General features: G+C 54.4%; 9 protein-coding genes across 9 annotated transcripts; 4 read left to right on the top strand and 5 right to left on the bottom strand.

The window, feature by feature from the left end:
- Positions 1-311: 311 nt before the first annotated feature.
- On the bottom strand, positions 312-1,190 carry PHYSODRAFT_346482 (hypothetical protein; the record flags this gene model as incomplete). The annotated part of the gene is made up of 1 exon (XM_009530166.1): positions 312-1,190. The coding sequence occupies exon 1, from the start codon at positions 1,083-1,085 to the stop codon at positions 312-314; it is 774 nt and encodes a 257-aa protein (XP_009528461.1). The 5' UTR covers positions 1,086-1,190.
- A 4,320-nt stretch (positions 1,191-5,510) lies between these two features.
- On the top strand, positions 5,511-7,635 carry PHYSODRAFT_505428 (hypothetical protein; the record flags this gene model as incomplete). Its single annotated transcript, XM_009530165.1, has 5 exons — positions 5,511-5,589; positions 5,698-5,839; positions 5,923-6,016; positions 6,107-6,803; positions 6,908-7,635. 5 exons carry the CDS (start codon positions 5,511-5,513, stop codon positions 7,633-7,635), a joined length of 1,740 nt encoding a protein of 579 aa, XP_009528460.1.
- Positions 7,636-7,770: 135 nt separating this feature from the next.
- PHYSODRAFT_333049 (hypothetical protein) lies at positions 7,771-8,580 on the bottom strand (the record flags this gene model as incomplete). Its single annotated transcript, XM_009530164.1, has 1 exon — positions 7,771-8,580. One exon carries the CDS (start codon positions 8,578-8,580, stop codon positions 7,771-7,773), a length of 810 nt encoding a protein of 269 aa, XP_009528459.1.
- A 686-nt stretch (positions 8,581-9,266) lies between these two features.
- On the bottom strand, positions 9,267-9,761 carry PHYSODRAFT_437235 (hypothetical protein; the record flags this gene model as incomplete). Its single annotated transcript, XM_009530163.1, has 2 exons — positions 9,267-9,509; positions 9,693-9,761. Coding segments are annotated over 2 exons (312 nt in total), but the record flags the coding sequence as incomplete, so codon positions are not given.
- A 3,838-nt stretch (positions 9,762-13,599) lies between these two features.
- Positions 13,600-14,381, top strand: PHYSODRAFT_333047 (hypothetical protein; the record flags this gene model as incomplete). Its single annotated transcript, XM_009530162.1, has 3 exons — positions 13,600-13,608; positions 13,706-13,869; positions 13,931-14,381. The coding sequence occupies 3 exons, from the start codon at positions 13,600-13,602 to the stop codon at positions 14,379-14,381; spliced, it is 624 nt and encodes a 207-aa protein (XP_009528457.1).
- Positions 14,382-14,642: 261 nt separating this feature from the next.
- Positions 14,643-16,001, bottom strand: PHYSODRAFT_255174 (neutral zinc metallopeptidase; the record flags this gene model as incomplete). Its single annotated transcript, XM_009530161.1, has 4 exons — positions 14,643-15,055; positions 15,446-15,558; positions 15,646-15,806; positions 15,885-16,001. The coding sequence occupies 4 exons, from the start codon at positions 15,999-16,001 to the stop codon at positions 14,643-14,645; spliced, it is 804 nt and encodes a 267-aa protein (XP_009528456.1).
- A 218-nt stretch (positions 16,002-16,219) lies between these two features.
- Positions 16,220-16,723, top strand: PHYSODRAFT_301591 (hypothetical protein; the record flags this gene model as incomplete). Its single annotated transcript, XM_009530160.1, has 1 exon — positions 16,220-16,723. The coding sequence occupies one exon, from the start codon at positions 16,220-16,222 to the stop codon at positions 16,721-16,723; it is 504 nt and encodes a 167-aa protein (XP_009528455.1).
- Positions 16,724-18,292: 1,569 nt separating this feature from the next.
- PHYSODRAFT_407261 (hypothetical protein) lies at positions 18,293-19,501 on the top strand (the record flags this gene model as incomplete). The annotated part of the gene is made up of 2 exons (XM_009530159.1): positions 18,293-18,471; positions 18,505-19,501. Coding segments are annotated over 2 exons (1,176 nt in total), but the record flags the coding sequence as incomplete, so codon positions are not given.
- A 1,424-nt stretch (positions 19,502-20,925) lies between these two features.
- PHYSODRAFT_255188 (hypothetical protein) lies at positions 20,926-21,494 on the bottom strand (the record flags this gene model as incomplete). The annotated part of the gene is made up of 2 exons (XM_009530158.1): positions 20,926-21,015; positions 21,084-21,494. The coding sequence occupies 2 exons, from the start codon at positions 21,492-21,494 to the stop codon at positions 20,926-20,928; spliced, it is 501 nt and encodes a 166-aa protein (XP_009528453.1).
- Positions 21,495-21,864: the final 370 nt, after the last annotated feature.

Here is a 21,864-nt window from a genome sequence, read left to right as displayed (position 1 = left end):
CGTTAGAAACTTTCATTAGCGACACAAAAGTGTTGATTGAGCACATGGCCAATTTCAGATGTGTATTTTTCTCTTCGCGTCGACCCTGGCATCTCGGTCGGCGGTCGCATGTGCTGGAATAAATACTACATATAGAGCAGTTTCTGCGGTGTGAGGAGGGGGGGAGCAGAGCAGCAGGCCCGCGTCGAGCTTCCTAATGGCTCGCGCGCTGCTCGCTCCGCTTCGTCTTGTGCTGTTTTTCCCTTTTCTATCGGGTTGAAGTGATGTTGAAGAGCTTGGTGGCAGGTGGTTGAAGAAGAACAAGTGGATGTCTACACGACGATGCTCTTGCCGGCCGCGATGTGCAGGCCGGCCTGCCGCACCGGACGGTTCAGCAGCTGGTTGACGCGATCCAGCGCCACCTGCAGCGTGGAGACTTTGCGCTTCTTGGACTTGTTGCTCTCGCTGGGCGTGCTGTAGAAGGCGGGGGCGGACACGGTGGACACCTCGCTGCTGTCGCTGTCCTCGCCGCTGTCGTCGCGCTTGAGGCTGTTCATGTCCACGCTCACGCTGCGTCGCAGGCTGGCGGTGGAGAGCGTCGTGGAGGCCAGCGACCGCCGGTCCTTCCTGTCGGCCTCCACGTCGTCCACGCTGGCAATGACCACGTCGTCTGCGTTCACGAACACGAGGCTCACGGGCTTGGGGGCCATGAGCATGACCTTCTTGACGTCCTGCAGCGTGAGGCGGTTCACGGGGAAGCCGCCCACGAGCTTGAGCTCGCTGCCGACCTTGAGCGTCGTGGCCACCTGTGTCTCGCGCGTCACGGTGCTCACGAGGATGGCGCCCGTGCGCTTGCGCTTGAGCGTGAAGCCGGGCGCCGAGCGGCCGCCCCACATGATCTCGACGGTGCGCGGCGCCGAGGCCAGCGGCAAACCCGCGTCACTGGAGCAGCTGGAGGACGACGACGACGATGATGAGCACGTCGACTCGGCGCTGTGCAGCGTGCGGCGGCTGCGGCGGCTCTTGCTGCCTTTGGTCCTGCTGGAGCTGCTGCGCTCGGGCGAGGCCAGCTCGTCCATGGAGTGCTGCGGTCGCTTGAGACTCATGGCTGGCTGTACTGTAGTTGTGTGGATGGATGGATGGATGGATGGCTAACGCCTGTATGCTGTGCTGTGGTGCTGTTGGCAATGGCGTCGGCACGGATGGACGACGCGGCAGCCAAGGCGAAAAGGATAATGGCGCAGAGCCCGCGTCGGCGAGGGAAGCTGCTGGTGGCGACCGCGTCGTGCGGTCGACTGCTTTTCCCAAGCTCGGCGGCCTGGCTCTTCCATGCTAGTCAGACACGCGCAAAACAAAGCCAGGATGCGCACTGCGAGACTTGATGCTCTGCGAGGTCAAGTAGACGAATACAGGTGGGATTGACGGTGGGAAAGAGAGAGGCGACCTGCGATACTGAAACCCGAGCCCTTCGAAAGCGATTAGAATGAGGCGGGAAAGCGGTGCTCGAAGCTCGAAACGGCGTTTCGCCCGATTCACACCCGTGCCATGAAGGAGGTCAACCAAATTTGATGGACTTCGCCGCACGCAAGGCAACCTCATCGTGACCATGGCTTGCAAGCGGGTGGTGGAGATGGCCATGGCATTTTTGCGGTGGCGGATTCTCTCCGCTCGCTCGCTGTCCGTCGTCTTGTAGATGTTAGTTCTCGCCGATTTGCGATCTTCAATCGGCGGTGTATTGCACTTGCGATACAGGCTGGTGGTGAGCCCGGCTGGCGCGCGGGGCGAGAAAGATGTGTCGTCGCCGGCCGTTGGCGAGCGAGCGCGACAAGCAGGCGTGTTACAGCTCGCTCAGGGACGCGGGAGACAACTTCAAGCCGCTAGCTAAGGCTGTCGGTTTGCGGGCAGCTACAGTATCTATCTAGCGTCAATAGCAAGCGGGCAGAGGCGTTAGCAGAAATACGCGTGTGTATCTCCGATTTGCTCGGCGCTCTTCGATCAGCGTCATCCATCCGCCCAAGGGTTTCTGCCCGTTTCGAACGGCTCGTGACTCGTGCGGTCCGTTGGTGCGTTCGGGGCTTCTTTCTCGGTGCACGAACGCCGCTCTCTCTTGTTGCAGCTGTAGCGGTGCCCATGAGTCGGCGAAGGCACCTTGGCCTTGGGGCGTTCGGCGGGGCGAGTGTCAGTGTTGAAGTACCTTGGGCCCCGCCGAAGCTCGCGATATGCTGGGAGAACGGTGTATGTCGGCGGAGGATCTCGAGATTTTCTTTATATTTTCGACGCTGGCTGTACATACGCTGCAGTACTTGTAGCTACTCATTCGTCTGTCTTCGCGGATGACTCGCGAGTTTCAGAACTCGCGTTTTCGACTTGAAAGATCTGGCAGAACGTGGCACTGGCATTGTCGAAGCGAGCGAACCCAGGTCCGGGGACGCCAGGCGTGGCCACTTGCTTGCCGGGGAGGTGCATGCATGCGTGGACACTTTCTTGTCGAGCACACTTGGCCGATCGGCTCCTCCCCGTGTGACGGCAGCCATGAGACGACTGCCGCCAGCTGAGCCCGCGCCGCGGCGGAAGTGGATTTTTAACATGAAACATCGGGCGGCTGCAATGTGTATACGAAAACAAGATCTATGGCGGGGTAACTCAGCGTACACAAAACAACGAGGAGCAAAAGGCATGTCTGCAATGCATGTTTATCGTACTCGGCAAAATATGTGTAAAGTGCTAGCGGTGAGATGCCTCTCGTCGCGAGCAGGCACCGCCGTTGCAGACGAATTTTGTGCCTCTGCCGCCCGAACGATAGACCGTTCTCGAAGCGAGCCACTTCAAGGTCGGTGGTGCCGGCCAGCATCCCACGACGAGAGCCAATATTTGTGGCGCTCCATGGCAGCGCCTGCGGCTCGCGCCACTCGGTTTCAAAGCGAGCAGCTACCGAGTGTGGGCGCTACGAGTCCTTATCTGCTGCCGCTATCAGTTGGGCTCTCTCGTCTTGCGCGGCTGGGGAGCTCCTATACTTTCAACGTTGTGGATCGCAGGCAAGGTTGGGATTGGAGTCAATAAACAGTACCGTATCGTGTTGCGACTCGCAACTTGCGAGTGTACTGTACTACGTATGAACATCGGCTCGCAGCGCATGGTCGTCACGGCTGTCGTTGGCGGCGCTCGATGCTGCTGCTGCTGTACGCGGTCGTGCCTGCGGCCACGACTATCCCCGGCTCGCTGTGTATGTCGGCGTGCGATTTCTCCGGCGTCTCACCGCGAAGACACGTTCACTCGAACTGTCTGCCGCCTTGTAGCTGGGTTGCCACCACTCAATTCGCCAGCGGTAACGCTGCTCGACGAGCAGAAATACTATCCTATTTAACATGTATGGATACAATATGGATACAATATGTACATCGCGGTGAACCGGATAATAGGCGATGCCACTGAATCTGTGGCATGGCTTACTCTGTGCCGGAGTAATACTTACTTTACGAGCAAGTGCATCGGCCCAACTGCAATGCAGTCTGCATCGGCCTAACTGCAATGCAGTCTGCATCGGCCCAACGGCATCGAGGATCCGGTGGTGGGAATACAGGCCGCGAAGTCTAGGCAAGTAAGTATTACTCCGGCACAGAGTAAGCCATGCCACAGATTCAGTGGCATCGCCTATTATCCGGTTCACCGCGATGTACATATTGTATCCATATTGTATCCATACATGTTAAATAGGATAGTATTTCTGCTCGTCGAGCAGCGTTACCGCTGGCGAATTGAGTGGTGGCAACCCAGCTACAAGGCGGCAGCCAGCTCGAGTGAACGTGTCTTCGCGGTGAGACGCCGGAGAAATCGCACGCCGACATACACAGCGAGCCGGGGATAGTCGTGGCCGCAGGCACGACCGCGTACAGCAGCAGCAGCATCGAGCGCCGCCAACGACAGCCGTGACGACCATGCGCTGCGAGCCGATGTTCATACGTAGTACAGTACACTCGCAAGTTGCGAGTCGCAACACGATACGGTACTGTTTATTGACTCCAATCCCAACCTTGCCTGCGATCCACAACGTTGAAAGTATAGGAGCTCCCCAGCCGCGCAAGACGAGAGAGCCCAACTGATAGCGGCAGCAGATAAGGACTCGTAGCGCCCACACTCGGTAGCTGCTCGCTTTGAAACCGAGTGGCGCGAGCCGCAGGCGCTGCCATGGAGCGCCACAAATATTGGCTCTCGTCGTGGGATGCTGGCCGGCACCACCGACCTTGAAGTGGCTCGCTTCGAGAACGGTCTATCGTTCGGGCGGCAGAGGCACAAAATTCGTCTGCAACGGCGGTGCCTGCTCGCGACGAGAGGCATCTCACCGCTAGCACTTTACACATATTTTGCCGAGTACGATAAACATGCATTGCAGACATGCCTTTTGCTCCTCGTTGTTTTGTGTACGCTGAGTTACCCCGCCATAGATCTTGTTTTCGTATACACATTGCAGCCGCCCGATGTTTCATGTTAAAAATCCACTTCCGCCGCGGCGCGGGCTCAGCTGGCGGCAGTCGTCTCATGGCTGCCGTCACACGGGGAGGAGCCGATCGGCCAAGTGTGCTCGACAAGAAAGTGTCCACGCATGCATGCACCTCCCCGGCAAGCAAGTGGCCACGCCTGGCGTCCCCGGACCTGGGTTCGCTCGCTTCGACAATGCCAGTGCCACGTTCTGCCAGATCTTTCAAGTCGAAAACGCGAGTTCTGAAACTCGCGAGTCATCCGCGAAGACAGACGAATGAGTAGCTACAAGTACTGCAGCGTATGTACAGCCAGCGTCGAAAATATAAAGAAAATCTCGAGATCCTCCGCCGACATACACCGTTCTCCCAGCATATTGCGAGCTTCGGCGGGGCCCAAGGTACTTCAACACTGACACTCGCCCCGCCGAACGCCCCAAGGCCAAGGTGCCTTCGCCGACTCATGGGCACCGCTACAGCTGCAACAAGAGAGAGCGGCGTTCGTGCACCGAGAAAGAAGCCCCGAACGCACCAACGGACCGCACGAGTCACGAGCCGTTCGAAACGGGCAGAAACCCTTGGGCGGATGGATGACGCTGATCGAAGAGCGCCGAGCAAATCGGAGATACACACGCGTATTTCTGCTAACGCCTCTGCCCGCTTGCTATTGACGCTAGATAGATACTGTAGCTGCCCGCAAACCGACAGCCTTAGCTAGCGGCTTGAAGTTGTCTCCCGCGTCCCCGAGCGAGCTGTAACACGCCTGCTTGTCGCCGAAGCAGCCATGCATCCAGATATTTTCCGGTGCTGAGCTGAAGTGGGTTCGCACTTACTGTAGGGCTCACTATTCAATGTAGCACACACCAACTTCTCTACCTCTCTACCTCGTCTCACCGGTACCACAACCGGTAATTCCGTTGGTGTGGCGCACACTACATACCGGCCTGACCCGTTTTTCTTTGCGCCACACTCGAAGCCGATTAGCGCCGACCGACCCGCACGTAACGAGTCCGAGTGCCCGCCCCCAGCGCACGCTCGCCCCGTCCCCCCTCGACCATGAGCGACATCCCCGTGCAGCTAGGCCACTACCGCCTGGGCAAGACGCTCGGCATCGGCTCCTTCGGCAAGGTCAAGCGTACGTTTAGAGACGTTTAGAGACTCGCGTTCAGCCACTTGTTGCCACCCCGTTTAGGTGAATTTGTTGCCGACGGACCTATCTGCGTCTTTGTATGTGTCTAACCAGTGGCCGAGCACGACATCACGGGCCACAAGGTGGCCATCAAGATCCTCAACCGCAACAAGATCCGCAGCCTCGACATGAGCGAGAAGGTGCGGCGCGAGATCACGCTGCTGCGCAAGATGCGCCACCCTCACATCATCCGACTGTACATGCACACCACATTTGCATCAAATTATTAGGGGGATCCAGGAAAATAACGGTATTTTATGGTGTATATTTTTTTTCTAGGTACGAGGTGATTGACACGCCCACGGACATCTTTATGGTGCTCGAGTACATTGCCGGCGGAGAACTTTTCGACTACATTGTGTCGAAAGGACGGGTGGGTGTGGATTTTTGTTGTTGTTGAGGTTTTGTCGTGGTTGTGAGGTGTTAACCATTATTTTTTTGTTTTATGTTTATTGTTATTTAGTTGGCGCCGGAGGAGGCAAGACACTTTTTCCACCAGATTATCTCGGGCGTGGAGTACTGCCATTTCCACCGCATCGTGCATCGAGACCTCAAGCCGGAGAACTTGCTGCTGGACGCGGACAATAACATCAAGATCGCAGACTTCGGGCTGTCCAACAGCATGGAGGACGGAGACTTTTTGCGCACGTCGTGCGGCTCCCCGAACTACGCAGCTCCTGAGGTGATCTCCGGCAGTTTATATGCTGGTCCTGAAGTGGACGTGTGGTCCTGTGGCGTCATTTTGTACGCGCTGCTGTGCGGCAGCCTGCCGTTTGACGACGAGAGCATCCCCAACCTGTTCAAGAAGATCCGCGGCGGTATGTACTCGCTGCCCAGCCACCTTTCCGAGATGGCGCGCGACCTCATCCCGCGCATGCTCGTGGTGGACCCCATGAAGCGCATCACGATCCCGGAGATCAGGCAACACCCATGGTTCCAGATTGATTTGCCCCCGTACCTGCAGCACCCGCCGGAGATCGTGGAACACAAAACCTTCAAGATTGACGAGGAGTGCCTGTCCCAGTGTTTGGCTCTGAATTACGCCGCAAATATCGGCCACGACCAGCTAGTAGCATTGCTCAAGAGGCGAGAAAACCACCCGCTCCGCGTGGCGTACGAACTTATTCTTGATCACAAGAACGCCAAGATCCGTATTGATGGTACGTCCATTGCTTCTCGTGGATCTCATCCAGCTGAATTTTGCCTGATAGAGCCATTTATTTTCTGCTCTCTTAATCTAACGTTGTTAATTTGCTGTGTCTAGAACTGCGTGATGTGCGAACGGTGAATAACAAACCCAAGACGTTCTCGACTCCCGAACCTAGCACTTTGCTGCTCCCTGGACGAGGACCCCTTCCTATGGCGGCATCTCCCTTGGTCACGCCCTCGTCAGCGCTGCCTGACCCTCGGAATTTTGGTGGACGAGGAATTAATATCCCAGGTCAAGCACCACGGATGTCCGCGGCCGGAGGAAATGGCATGCCTGGATTTGATGACGGGCACGGCGCAGCCCCCACTCCCAAGCGGCGACGATGGTACCTGGGCATTCAGTCGAAGAAGGAGCCGGCTCACGTGATGTCGGAAGTATACAAGGCGCTGTTCGTGCTCCACTTTGAATGGAAGGTCGTGGCGCCGTACCGCGTAAAGTGCCGGTGGCAGTCGCCTGTAGGAGACCCCAACAACCAGAACGGGGGCGCCGTGCTGAGCCCGGACGAGCTCAAGTTGCAGCAGCAGATGCAGCGCATCAAGATCGGCCTCCAGCTGTACAAGGTGCAGCAGCACATTTACTTGCTGGACTTCCAGCGTCTGGACGGCAACGCCTTCACGTACATGAACCTCTGCGCTCGCATCATCACAGAGCTCAAGACCCTCTCCGGCATCCGACCGCTGGCCAGTGGCCACGACCCGCGCTTCGGAGGCGACGGCGGAGGCAATATGAACTCGGTGCACCTGCACCAACACAACCCCATGGGTGCCCAGGGAGCTCAGTAAATGGGACCACTGCGAGCTAGGACTACGCTGTCACCTTTTGGAGCATGTTTTGTAGGCTGATTTGACTCGGAGAAGTCGAGAGCGGAACACATTAAACAAAGCAAGTAAAAGACTTTATATCGATTGGAAAACAATTTACGCTTCACACTCCGAAAGCACCCGGGGCTCGATGTTGACTGCAAGCTGGTCACGTCGCGCACACTTGGCCTGGCGAAATAGGCAGTCGTTGCCATAGAGCTGGCCATTGGACGCGCACACTGGGTCGTACTCGTCTGTGCAGGTCGCTGGACAGAGAGGCACCACATTCGAGTCTTCACAGGACCCAGTTCGGATCATCGACAGCGTTGCCTGGTTGCATTTCTTCTCGCGGTTGAAGTAGCACAGGTTACGCATTGTGCCTGCGCTCGTACACACAGGACCCAGCACGTCCGCGCAAGTGATTGCAGCCAAACAAGTTGCAGCATCATCAGCTGAGCTGGACGGTGGAGGATTGTACTTGGCGTTTAGAGCCTTTTCACGCTCGCAGATCCCTCGAGACGCCACCACCAAGTCGGGATTTCCAGTGGTGCATCGCGCCTTCTTGAGAAAGCACGAGTTGGCGTACGAGGCGCCGTCGGAGCCGCACACTGGAGAGCTTATGAGCTGACAACGCAGCTCGCAAGACGAGGCTGCGGTCGAGTTGGTCACCATTGACGTGACTCGAGGCTCGCACACTGCTTCAGGCAAACACGGCTCGGTCGTACACGGCACCACGCCTCTCAACGTGCACATTTCGGTGTCGTCGTTGCACCGACCGGGGGCGCACACTTCAGCGCAGAACTCCGAGTCCTTGTACACGAAGCACTGCTCGAACTCGCCACACGTTCGCATGCAGCTCGACGTCAGAGTTTCGGCGTCTGCACAGCACACCAGGATGCACACCAACACCAGAAGACAGCCCTTCATGGCAACACACAAGATCCTTTGGCGACCGCGAAGCGACGTTATCCAGCTCGAAAAAGAGACGGTTGCCATCCACGTGCTTATTCTGTGCTGGTGCTCTTGAATACCCGCTTCGAGCCAGCAATGCGCGACAGCACATCGTTTGACGCGCATAGTTGCTGGAGCATTTCGAGCTGCTGACGCTGCATTTCTTCCAGCCGATTGTTGGATTGCACGTTCTCAGCTTTTTCAGCTTGGCGTCGCTCAGGCAAGACTGAAACCCCACTAGCACTATCACTGTGACTCGTAGCAGCTACAGCTCTGGGACTTCGAGTTGAGGGTGCGTCTTCCGTCTTCTGCTTCTTCGACGACGCTGCTGAGTCTTCAACTCCACTCACAGCAGCCTCAGAACGCTTCTGCGACTCTTGCTTCTCTTCTCCTCCAGACATTATTCTCTGTTGTCCACCCATCGATTGTGCGCTACCTAGCAGCTCGCCGTCTGCACCACTTGAAAACTCCTTTTCACTTTCTGTACTTGACTGCGAGTTGTTTTCTCCCTCCTGGCGCACTTTAGTAGGAGCGCGACCCGACAGCACGGGGTGCCTCTCCTTGAATCTGCGCAGCCATCCTTCCTTCAGTCGATCCTCGGTCGTCTCTCCAGTCAGCGCTCGATACTGTTCATTAGCTCTCGCGAGGATGTCCTTCTTGGTCACGCGCGTTCCTCGACATTGCATGTCCAGAATCCATGCCACCAACTCCTGCTCTGGTTGGCCCTCCAGCAGCGGGCGTGGTCCTCGTCTCCGATCCACTTCGCCCCGTTGCACCCGCAACACTCGACGTCGAATAGTCCGTTGATGCAACAGCGGGAAGCGCTGCGTCACCTCGCTCATGGATTTCCCAGCCAAGTACATCTCCACAGCCGCCTCCATATGATTGCGGTTGTACTTCCTCGTCTTGGTCGGCTCAGCAGCTTCTTCAGCCTCTGTGTCTTCCTCTTTACCCTCCAATTGCTCCGAAGGCTCAGAAACCTTTAAGCTCTCAGCTTCTTGGCCTTCCACTGCTGCATCCATTAGCGTTCCACCACTTAACGTGAAATTTACAGTTGCATCATTTGAGTCGGTACTTTTCGTCTTGACTATTGCAGCAGCTCCGGAGCGTAAATTCAGCTCCGGGTGCCTCGCCACGAAGCGGTTGCACCACCCCATGCCAACCGATTGGCTGGGCTTCGTCTCTTCTCCTTCTTGGGTCTCATCCAGTCGTGATATTTCTCGAGCCTGGCTGATGACGTCGTCACGTGAGACTCGTCGACCTGAGCTCTGCTGCGCCAGGACCCACTGCGCCAGCTGCTTCTCCTGCTCCATTGAGAGCAGCGGCTTGGGCCCGCGCCGGCGTGCGGGGCTCTCGGGCATTGGTCTCAGTTCGGGATTTGAAACAAAATGGACATTTTATTGGTTATGACATTTTATTGGTTAACCCTTCTAGCCCCAGACCTTATTCTGTATCCTACAGAATAAACATTAGACTTGATTAAAGTATACTTCAAAACCTGTCAAAGATTTGCTGTTGGAAGCCCTTTCGCATCTTGCGGTGAAGCGCAGGGTACATTGTCCACAGAACAGCAACGAAAGTGAACAAAACATGCTCAATGTATCCACCATATACCGAAATGGCGAGCTTCTATTGGTCGTGGCGAGCGTAGAGCACGCTCAAAACCTGCTACATGGTAATACCTTGCAAGGCTGCTAACGCAGCATACTTCGGCTCCAGCCACCCATCTTCGGCACGTCGCGATAAACGCGGAGGAAGAAATCGCCCTGTTCCTAACTGACGTAGTGAGGAGGAACTGGGCGAATTCTTCCTTGTGCTTGACATTAGCGCATCATTAGATTTCTTTAGCCCACCTAACAAGCTTGTTACGATTGTCTCTCTAACAACACCAGGGAGCTTGCATGCTCAATAGCCCGTAATGACACGCACGACACACGGTTCCTCTTGTACGAAACAGGACAATATATGATATTCATGCCAACGTCTACTGCTTCCTTTACATGCGCACGCTCTTCAATGTTCGCGCCAGCCGTGGGTCATCTTCGCCATTTTGGCAGCCTCCGCTTTGCTCTGTAGCCTCCGGCACTGCCGCTCCATTCCTGCCGCTTTCATCGGTAGCCTCCGTCGTAGCCTCTGTCCCTTCTTCTGTAATCTCCGGTGTAACCTCATCACGCGGAGAGCTTCTTCTGTAGCATCCGTCGTAGCATCTACCGCTTCTTCTGTAGTCTCCGGTGTAGCCACACCATGAGGAGCGCTTCTTCTGTAGCCTCTTGGGTAGCCACTGCATCAGCTACAATATAGCGGTAGACCCGGCCGTAGCCGGCTTCGTAGGAACCGATGAGGTTGTGCGCTGACTCCGCAATCGATCTGCCAATCGGGCCACACGCGAGAGCTCATAGCGTCGTCTGGGTCGGATCACCAGGCCTGGTAATCAACATCGCAACGTAGAATCAATATACCACTAGTACAATGTTACAGAGCAAAGTACACGCTCTCGCTTACCTGTAGATCACAATGGCGCTCATCATGATCGTCTTCGGCCATGGTCCTTGGCCACTTGGGCGCGCTCGACGGGCTCCAACAAAGCTTGCATTGCGACGTCTTGAACAGCGCAGTTTCGGAATGAAGGAAAGTACGAGTGGCTAGCACGCGGCGGTTTTAGGCTTCCACCCGAATTTTCAAACCTGTTGGTGGTTTATACTCGTCCGACTATTACCGCGGAATAAACCCCGTTTATCTTCCCATCGCTAATCTAACAGGAAGATGTGCACAATACCGGCTATACAAACATCCATATGCGAAGTTCGAAAGAGAGGACAAGTTTGCTGGATATTATGTCCTGTGACAATGCTTATTCTGTAGGATACATAATACGGGGTTAGAGGGGTTAATAAAAAACTACAGTATCGGAAAGCGAGTGTCTGAGAGGCGAAGAGGGGTACTGAAGCGTTTGCATGTCGCCTCAGTTTCATCCAACAACACAAGACGCAATGGCTCTTCCAACGCTGCGCATACATGTACCACATCCAGCTTGTCTGACAATATTAATAAAAAATGATCTATGCTAGAATCCACTGCCCCCCGGATAAATTTGCCGTTAGTCTCGGACTGGTTTTTCAAGCAGTTTACGTTAAAGCGCACGCCTGTTTCACCCTCGATCTGTTACTTAAAGTTAAGCAAAGGAGAGTCGGATGAATCCCGTCGAGACGACCCACGACATTTGCTCGTAAGCGGATCATTTCGTTCCGCTTTCCCCCGCTACAATTCTATCGTCGCTCTGCAGACGGTCATGACGACATGGCTATCATAGCACACGTCTTTTCGTGTAAAGGATCGGTGGCTTGAATACACTAGGCAATAGCATCGATTTACTAAAATTTTACTGTACAGTACGTTCTGTGCCACTGAAAAATATGAGATGTATTGCCTAAGATTTACGATAAGCGCATACGTTTTATACTATCTCGCTAGATCCGCTAGTACACTACTGTGCAATGCGGTCGATAACTAGTAGAGGCCTCACCCATATGTATATCAACTCTCATGCTACCAACGACCATTTTGTTGGGGATCTAATAAATACTAGTATGGGGAGTATTTGGTAAAATCTTTTAGTTCTACAAATATTCGTTCAGAAATGTAGAGACCATTGGTGTCGTCAGGAATACAGCGTCATGCACTACCCATGTTGCTGATAAGTACAGTAGCTCTGGCGACGTAGTATCCCCCAAGTAGGGTCAACAGTGGTGAATGCTTTTGAATTTGAATTTGTTGCGGTTTAGACGGCTAACTACACCCGATGCCGCGCACTGCTGCAGCTTCGCCTACGGATCACGGGCCTCCGCCCGCGGTAGTAGCCCAAACACACGGGTATACACCAACCAAATGCCACTAGGGCATTCGACCCAGATATACACCTACGATATGCAATTGCTAAAAAAGATATGCAACCCCTCCTTTTCGCGCTTCGTCGGTCCGGAGTCCACCACCTCTACGCGTCCCTCCAACACGTTGTTCACCTTTGTTCCCTCTTGTCCTTCTCTTCCGTCTCGCTCTTCGTCAATCCAGCGGTCACCTCTGCGCCGCGCTCGTCGGAATTCGATCCTGACGCCACGATAGCCTTACAAGATCGCGTGGCCAGCAGTCTGCACTCTTTCTGTAACGGGGTTACATGGAATAGTGACCCTGTCACTATTCCGGGATGGCTACATCGGTCACTCCCCTGGATAGTGACCCAAGTGGCCTCAGAGCCAACAGATACGTTTTGTATGACACAAACTATAGGGAACTTAGGATTTGTATGCAGGCCAAATCTGTACCAACCTATAAATACATTCAGTCTTAGATCTACCGCTTTTCAAGTCAAGTCGTCCCCTTCAGACCAAGGACACGTGAACGGCTGTTCACTTGGAGTTTGTATACTCCTGCTTCCTCTGTTAAGAAGTGCTGTGTGCTCCATCATACTTTCCGCCGTCTCGCGCTTCGTCGTCACCAATACACCCTGCTTTTCGTTTCTGTTTTGCCTACCGTCTTGATCAGCCTGTTGTGCCACGAGGTCGACACCCTTCGTCGACCCTGGCCACCTTGAAGATGCCATTGCTGTCGTCTTGCTCCTTCCTGTGATCCCGAGGGAGGATTCCTCCCAGGAAGGCCAAGGGCCGGAAATCCTTGGAGGCGTCCTCTGACACTTCTCCGCGACCGGTCAAAATTTGGAATCTGGTGAATGCTGCCTTCGACCAACACGAGGGTAGTAGTTGACTCAATGGAGTTCTCTTCCTATCCATGTAGTGAAATCTAACGTTGGGATTGAGAATCTGACAACATTCGCTGTTCCGTCGCCGACACACGTCAGATGACAACCGACGAAGAAACTTGTGGCGCACGAAGAGCGTTTGGTTGATGTAAGAGAATACCGGTACTCGGTATTATCGGAGGCGACCAGGTCAGTTATCAATTGTTTTGTCTTCGATGTGCTTCCATGTACCACGTTGTGCCATGTCGTCTGTACTGTGCTTTAACAGAGCAAAACAGCACCGAGCTGCCTACGCTGTACTTCCAGCATAAATTTTGCCGTTCGTACGTTGGGCACCCATTTATCAAGTCCAAGCCTTACATCAGTCCCAAGGATCTCCAGTGGATTTGGAACAAACGCAAGAAGGCGGAGGTGGAGCCTTACGACAACTGGATCATGGACCACATCGTAGCTAACAAGGGCACGCTCAACTACTGCGTTCGCTGGGACAGCAAGAAGACCCAGCCAACGATGTTGATCTTGACTTCGTCGCTACGACGAAGTCAAGATCAACATCGTTGGCTGGGCTGCTAGACAGGCCACTGACCTCGAGTGGTTGGACGATTCGCTCGGCAAGATCTACATCGGCGACCTTGTTGATAAGGGCTCTCCGCAGTGCCACGACAACCGCTACCGCTCGGTGGACGGCTCTCCCGGTGGCTGGTCGGTGTACAGCAGCTGCGATGGCAAGCCTTTCGACATCTCTCTGTGGGCTACGCAGAATCTGGGTGGCGGCTGGGGAATCTATAACTTCCAGCAGGTGGACCTTGACGACATGGTGGCGCACCTCGATACCGACGAGCTTACCATTGTATCGCACGATATGGGTCACGGCTTTGGGCTACCGGACTTCTATGAGGAGCCCCAGCCTCTTAACTTCAAGCTGTGCCTCATGGATGCGCTCTCAACACCCACGATCAAAGACACGGACGGCTGGATGGTTCGCCGTGTGCTCGGAAACAAGAAGCCCAACTATCACTTGTAAGCATGTGGATTGGCCCTGACTCGCGCTACGTCTAGAAACTACATGAAGAAAAGCACACAAAGACCATGTTCGTTGTTCATAACGAACACAGTCAGTAGATGTTCACCTTCAGGAGAGCGCGTTGATTTTATATTTCAACTTTTTTGTCAAAAAATATTTGTGAGGCCCCCTTTAGGAAGAACGTGCAAGGTAAACATCAATTGATCTATTAACGACAAACAAAGACCCTGACTGGTCTTTTGGACAAAGCAAACCACAAAGTTAGATGTCGTAGTTGGACTTCTTGTACTCGAGCACACGGCGCACCATCCAGCCGCCCGTGTCTCGCATAGTGTTTGAAGTGAGCGCGTCCATGAGGCACGGCTTGAAGTTGGGAGGCTTCGGCTGCTGGTAAAAGTCTGGCAGACCGTAGTTGTGTCCAATCTCGTGGGCGACGATCGTAAGCTGGTCGTCGTCAATGGTCGGCATCATGTCTTCGAGGTCCACCTGCTGGAAATTGCCGGCTCCCCAACCACCGCCCAATCCATGCGTCGGCTGGAGATAGACATCAAACGGCTTGCCATCGCAGTTACTGGAGTCCCAATAACTCGCCGCAGAATTATCGACCGATCGGTAGCAGCTTTCGGGGCACTGCGGGGTTCCGTCCTTGTCGAGATCGCCGATGTAGATCTTTTCTGATAGGCCAATAAAGTTTGTATTTTCCCTTGTGGGGACGGTCGGGCCTCATTATGTGTCACAGTGCGGGGATTTCTTAGCGCGTACCTTTACCTACACTTCTTCGTAAGCAAGTGGCTTTTCCAGGATGGATTTTGTTTCTGATAGGCCAATTATTCCTCCCCCTAACCCATCTGGGGTCTGTGGATACGGGCATTTCTCGTACCGCCGAGGTCCTTGCTGTTACTTTCTAAAGTGAAACCGTCCTTCCTATAAGCCAGCTGTTCTCTACGTTTATTTCCCCTTAGTGTCAGGGTGCCCTAACCGCCTGGGCCATGAGGGACGTTCCTCTACGGGGGTTCTATACACTTCTCGATCGGAGAAACTAATGTCCGCTGTGGGGCTCGAACCCTCGGTCCATAGCGTAAGGGCCAGAAGCTTAACCCACTCGACCGCGCCACCGGCTTTACCGATGTAGATCTTGCCGAGCGAATCGTCCAACCACTCGAGGTCAGTGGCCTTTCTAGCAGCCCAGCCAACGATGTTGATCTTGACTTCGTCGTACGACCAGCAGTCGTAGCCAATAAGCCAGCATTTCTACAGAGCATACTGGCGGGTGAGCATTGCTTCGAACTTGGCGGCTTGAGCCTTGCTGAGATTGGTCTTCTTGCTGTCCCAGCGAACGCAGTAGTTGAGCGTGCCCTTGTTAGCTACGATGTGGTCCATGATCCAGTTGTCGTAAGGCTCCACCTCCGCCTTCATGCGGTTGTCCTAAATCCACTGGAGATCCTTGGGGCTGATGTGCGTGTCTGGGTCGCCGACAACACACTCACCAGGCTTGGACTTTACCCCGAAGGGAGCGTGTGCAGCAGTGCTGTTCACGGATGGCGCGGCCTCAGTGGACGTGGCAACCATAGCGGTTGTGGGGACGGTAGCGGAGACGCTGGAAATAAGACTTGGGGCCATCGTGGATGAATGCAGAATGAAGATTTTCTTGGCGATGTAAAGACGCAAGACGCAGACACGCTGTGGTGAGGCTATGGGTATTTGATGCAGTCTACGTGATACCTCAAGGTGAGAGGGCATGGCCAAGCCGCGATACAACAACCGCACGAGCTGCTGTATTCGCCTGCGCATGAATATACTTCATTCAATACATCTGTCCAGGTCCTTAGCGGGACCCAATGGGTCACCCACACCATTTGCTGGTTGATTTTGGATGGAGCTGTAACAGGGGGCCCGGGCAGATGGACCCCATGAGGCAAACAGCAGCGGTGGTGGATACCTACGAGACGCTGGAGGTGGTGACGGACGGCGACACGAAGCCGCTGGCTAAGGAGCACGACAGCAGGTCCACGATAGGCAGTACGGGGGCGGTCCTCGAGGTCGTGACGGTGGCGGAGGGCGGATTCTGTGTGGTCCACGCGTCCAAGAGTGGCACAATAAGCAGCTCGAGCGAGCTGCAGTTGGTGACTCCTATTGAGTCGACATTGAAGGACGGAGCAGCGGGCTGCGGCAGCGAGAGGAGGCCACACACAACGGATTTTGCTGCCGAAGCAGCAGCAGGCAACAGACTCGGACGCGCACGCGGACGAGGGCAAGACGAGCGGGTCCACGGACACGTACGCGACAGAGCGCAAGCTCTACAAGGACGAGACCGAGGAGGATTTGACGGAAGCGCTGACTGAGTGACTGGCCGGAGCTGGGAACCCTGCGTGGAACACGAGACGGGATCGTAGGTTAGTGCTGACTAGAGGTTGACAGTAACTTGCGTGGTAGAAGAGGTTTGCATACCCCCCTAATAAATTCGGTCGAACGCACTGTGGCGGACGATCGGGTGCAGCGGTTGAGTATCGCTGTCGACCAGAGGGTGTTAGAGTTGCAGCGACTCGAAGTAGGACCGACGCAGCGTAGCTATATGACTTGCTCAACAAGCCGAGCAAGATAAGTGGCCTGTTTCAGAACAGTCGATTTGACTGGGCACAGAGTGTCAGAACTGCTGCAGCCTTGCCGACAAAAACTAACCGGTACTATACGAAATTTCTTCTCTATACCCAATAGAAAAATAATATTGATATCGTTTAAAGTAAAGAAGTTATAACGTTTTGTTATGTGGGAGATGAATTCGACCGCTACACTGTAGCAATCACGAAAGTCGCCAATTTGATCTTGGTATTCTGGAAGTAACTAGCTTAACTATCTAATTGGCGCGATGCTGTGGGCTACGGGCCGTCGCGAATGATCGATTCGTAGCCAACTTCTCACAACACGGGTAACTCTCTCAACCATGCCCCAAGGATACAGTAGTTGTGTCTAGAGTTGGTCAAATCCTCATCCAGATATTACCAGTTACCGTTATTACCTTCGTACTTTCCATTTATTAACGTCAATAACTTTTATGTATAGTTGGTGTGGCAGAAATATTCGATCTGCTAACGGTAATACCTCATGTGTATAGTTGGTGTGGCAGAAATATTCGGTCAACGCGTTTCGTGAAGTTGTCAACGTACGTGGAGGTCTACCGACATGAATCTGCGTATGCTCCACGTGGCAGGCAGCTCGCGCACGGGGCCTATTCTCGTCGCTGCATTCGCAAACTTGCTCCTGTAGAGCCTGCAAGCTCCATGGACCAAAACGGCCACCGCAACGAGGACCGGGCTAGCAGTGAAGGGTCTGGCCTTGGTCGCCCTTCAGTTGGCGTGTGGACCGAGTACATTGTGGTTGTGCCACGTTGGGCCAACCCGAAGAAGCAGCACCCCGACGTGACGTGCACGCACTGCTCCAAGCTCATCAAGAATGCCCAGCCCAAGAAAAACCTCCGCCCACACATTCGCAGCTGTCCCTGCGCCCCAGCGGACGTCCGGGCTAATTACCCAGTAACACCCTCCAAGCGAGATCGTCCCGACACTTCCGATAGGCCCCACAGTCCATCCAAGCGTTCGCGGCCTGAAATGGCTACGAGTGTGCTAGGACCGGTCTCAGTGACTGAAAAGGAGTTCCATCTTCAGATTGCCAAAGCGTTCTATGCCTGCGGCATTCTGTTTCGAGTCATCGAAAATGGAGCCATGAGGTGTATCCTGACGAAGTACCGGCCCGGAATGACGCTCCCTTCACGCCAAGATTTGGCGACCTCACTGCTTGATAGCGCGTACGCGGAGGAAGTTGTCAGCGTTATGGAGGTGCTGAGGGAGCAGCAGTACGTTGCCATTGTATGCGACGGATGGTCCGATCCCAACAGCGAGTCCATTATCAACTTTATGGTGACGTCTCCATTTATCCGACCCATATTTTGGTCATCGGAGCGCTGCGCCGACAAACAACATACAGGGGAGTTCATGGCGTCAGAGTTGAACAAGTTGATTCAAGCTGTTGAAAATGTCGTCGGAAAAGGATCCGTATGCGCTGTTGTGACGGACAACGCGTCTAACAGGCGTAAGTCATGGGAGCTTCTAATGGCCAAGATACCAAGTCTAACGTGTAACGGCTGCGCGGCACACATGATCAATCTTCTACTCAAAGACATGTTCGGGATGGAGCTCATGAGTGACGTCTTCAAGAAAGCCGTCCTAGTTACCAAATTTGTGCGTAAACGTGCAGCGCTTCTTTATCGCTTTCGGGCTCTGCAACGCAAGTATCTTGGTACCCGGCAGCGACGACGCGCGCTAATCATCCCTGTTTCGACGCTGTGGTACTCGAGCACAAATTGTATTTCCAGTGTCGTGAGGAACGAAGATGTGCTGCGTGAGTTGTTTTCCAACCATGAATTTCTGGCTCGTTACGGAGATGCTGCTGCCAAACTCAATCGCGTCGAGTCCATTTTGGCTGATAGCATGTTTTGGGTGAATGCCAGAGCCGTAATGCGACTGACGAACCCGATAATCCAAGCTCTCGGCGCTCTCGAAAAGGATGGGTGTTGCCTTTCGATGGTGTATGAATACTTTCGTGGACTGAAAACCCACGTCATCTACAACCGCGAAACTGATGATGTTGCTTCTGGTATTCTTAACACGATCCGAGGCCAGATTAGCTCCCGCTGGAACTTCCTCAAGCGCGAATCAATCCTCGCTGCATTTTTACTGGACCCAACTAAGTCTACGGACGACTTTGAAGGTGATGATTTGGACAATGCAGTCGATGCATGCGTAGATCTAGCTACACGAGTTGGTCTACCCTCCAACGTATCTCCAAATGCGGTTCGCCGAGCTGTCATGGCTTTTATTCGCGTGAAGAAGTCCTGGACAGCCGAAGACCACGAAAAAAACGCGAGGGACACGCCATTAGACTGGTGGCTGGTCAAGGTTAACAAGTTTCCGCTCCTACATGTTTTGGCTACCCGCGTTTTGAGCATCCCGACGTCGTCCGCTGCGAGTGAGCGCTCGTGGAGTGTTCACTCCTTCATCCGCACCAAGCGACGAAATCGGCTGAAACCCGATCGCGTGGAAAAGCTAGCATATTTGTACTCGAATGCGGGTGACAAGGCTGCAACTAGTGCAGTGCACTATCAAGTCAATGCAGAAGAAGAGGGCGAAAGCAGCGCGAGTGACGACTACAGCGATGATGACATCGTTGCGTCAATTGCTCCCAACAGCTCCAGTCGCATGCGCGGTAGTCGGTCTAATACGGCGCACCGATCACGATTCTTCACGCCCTCGCAGACCGACCAACGTGAAGCTGTCCCACCCCCGCTAGCTCGAAGAACACTATTTTCGCCTGCGCTAGCCAACCCGCTACCCGACCAAGCGACGAATACCAGCACAGTATGCAGTGACGAGGCTGCGGTCGCTCTTACGCAGTCGGTCGCTCCTACGCAGTCGGTCGCACTTACGCAGTCAACAAGCAGCGGAACCGTTTTCACGCGTGCTGATGAGCGCCAGCTTGTGCCACCGGTCGTGAGGCCGCCCGGATCGGCAAGTGCAACAACACCGAGTCAACCAACTTGCGATCGTCTCGTATTTTCAGGGGGTAGCATGTGGACTACCTCCAACTCCACAGTCGAGCACTGGACGCACCCACCACTCGCCGAGGGTGCTGTTTGGTCCAACCTGGGAGCATTAGCATATTTGACTTTGTTCACGCGCAACACGATCCATATTTTCATTCCGTTCACGCCTTCTTGATTACATATCATGCACTAGTTAGTCAAATAGAGTCGTCGTCCTCATGCAAATGTGTATCAATGCATTGGCTTCAACCTCTTTCGAATTTCTTCTAGATGCTGCCTCGGCTGATGATATTTCTAGCAGCTTCCTCCGCTTCATTTTCTCGTGAGGAGTTTTGGTTCTGCTGCGGACTTGGGTAGTTGTTCATGATAGGGGTAGACTTGATGGTGCTTGTCGGACGTGACGGCATATTCGTCGTCGCGCTACTCGAGCCTTGATCACTCATGCACGCAGCCGAGGATGTTCGATTTGCTCTTGCCGGCCTCACCACCCTGTTTCAGCGCGCACACAACCTTTCTGTGCTTGTGCGTGGTGAAGCTGCGTGTGGACCCGTGGCCATGGCGGTCGCAGAACACTTTGGTGACCTTAGTGGTGGCGAACTTGCTAGGGGTGAAGGAGAGGTGGAGGGCTAAACCGCTTTTGCCCTGACTAATCCGAGTTCAAATAATGCAAACGCCAGCTCTTCTTGCTCTTCTTATAATCGTAGAGCTTCACATCAGTTAGCTCACATATTCAGTGCATCGTGCAGTACCCGCCGAAACAGGTTGCCCTTCTACGAGATGACCTCAACTTGAACTTCTGTCACTGAGCTGCCAGCGCAACGGCGCATATTGGTACAGCAGAACGCGCACTAGCACTCCCACAAAAAAAGAAGCGTCATATTTGGTTAAGAATGCAGTAATAATGTAACATCAACGCTTGTAGCGCAACATTTAGGCCTCGTCCAACCCTTACCAGCGAGCTGTTCGTTCATGTAACAGCATAATGGCCACCTCGGCGATGTATATGATACTCTTCAAGCCCTTCCCTCTCTTGCGAATCTGCAGCACAACACACAAACTCATGAGATCCACCATATCCAGCTACACGCTCTCCCAGCGGCACTTACTTTATTTTTGATGAATCCCTCGGCCAGCAGGCACGTGACGTGGTCCACGTACTGACGGCTAGGCCCGCCCTGCAGGAGATAGGTGTTGTTGGTGCCGGACACCGTAGTGCCAAAGAACTCGCAGGTCCTGTCGCTCAGCAGTGAAGCATCGGCCTCGTCCGTCGTGAAGCGCACGCCGCACCTGTTCTCCTTGGGCACCATGTCGCCTAGTCCGAAGTAACTGCCGGCCGCAACGGTGTACAACTCGGGTGACGCGCCGATGATGTAGACGCCAACACCGGCGGCACGGAGCGCGTGCATGGCTGACTTCTGGCCACTGAAGAAGCGCAGGTCCTTGGTGAACGAGCCGTTGACCTGCAGGTCGCCCGTCGACGTATACATGGGGTCCGCGAGGGCCAGGCCGAGCGTCATGGTTTCGGTCTCCGTCATGTCCACTAGCATGGCGCGTGAAGAGATCTTCTGTAAGCAGTCTGAGTGGCCTTGTCGCAGTCCATCGTCTCGGGCCGAAAAGCAGAAGTGCAGGTACACGATGGCTTCCTTGATGACATCCAGCGGGCGTTTGACTACTGCGTTGCGGAGCCGTTGCTGATCAGCTTGAATGTGGGGCGATGTACGCGTCGTAGAGCACCTTGGGCCTATTTTTGCGAGCCCCGTGGCCAGCGTGGCGCCGGCGCCGTTCACGTCCTGACCGAGCAACGAGCTGGTGCCGAGCGACGCGTAGATTTAGGGGAGAGATTCCAGCCTGGGACCGGAGAACGCACCGCGCGCGTGCAGGCTAGCA

Source organism: Phytophthora sojae (genome assembly GCF_000149755.1).
Source record: "Phytophthora sojae unplaced genomic scaffold PHYSOscaffold_5, whole genome shotgun sequence".
Lineage (NCBI taxonomy): Eukaryota > Oomycota > Peronosporomycetes > Peronosporales > Peronosporaceae > Phytophthora > Phytophthora sojae.
Note: the sequence above shows the minus strand (reverse complement) of the source record. Positions and strands in the feature narration are given on the sequence as shown.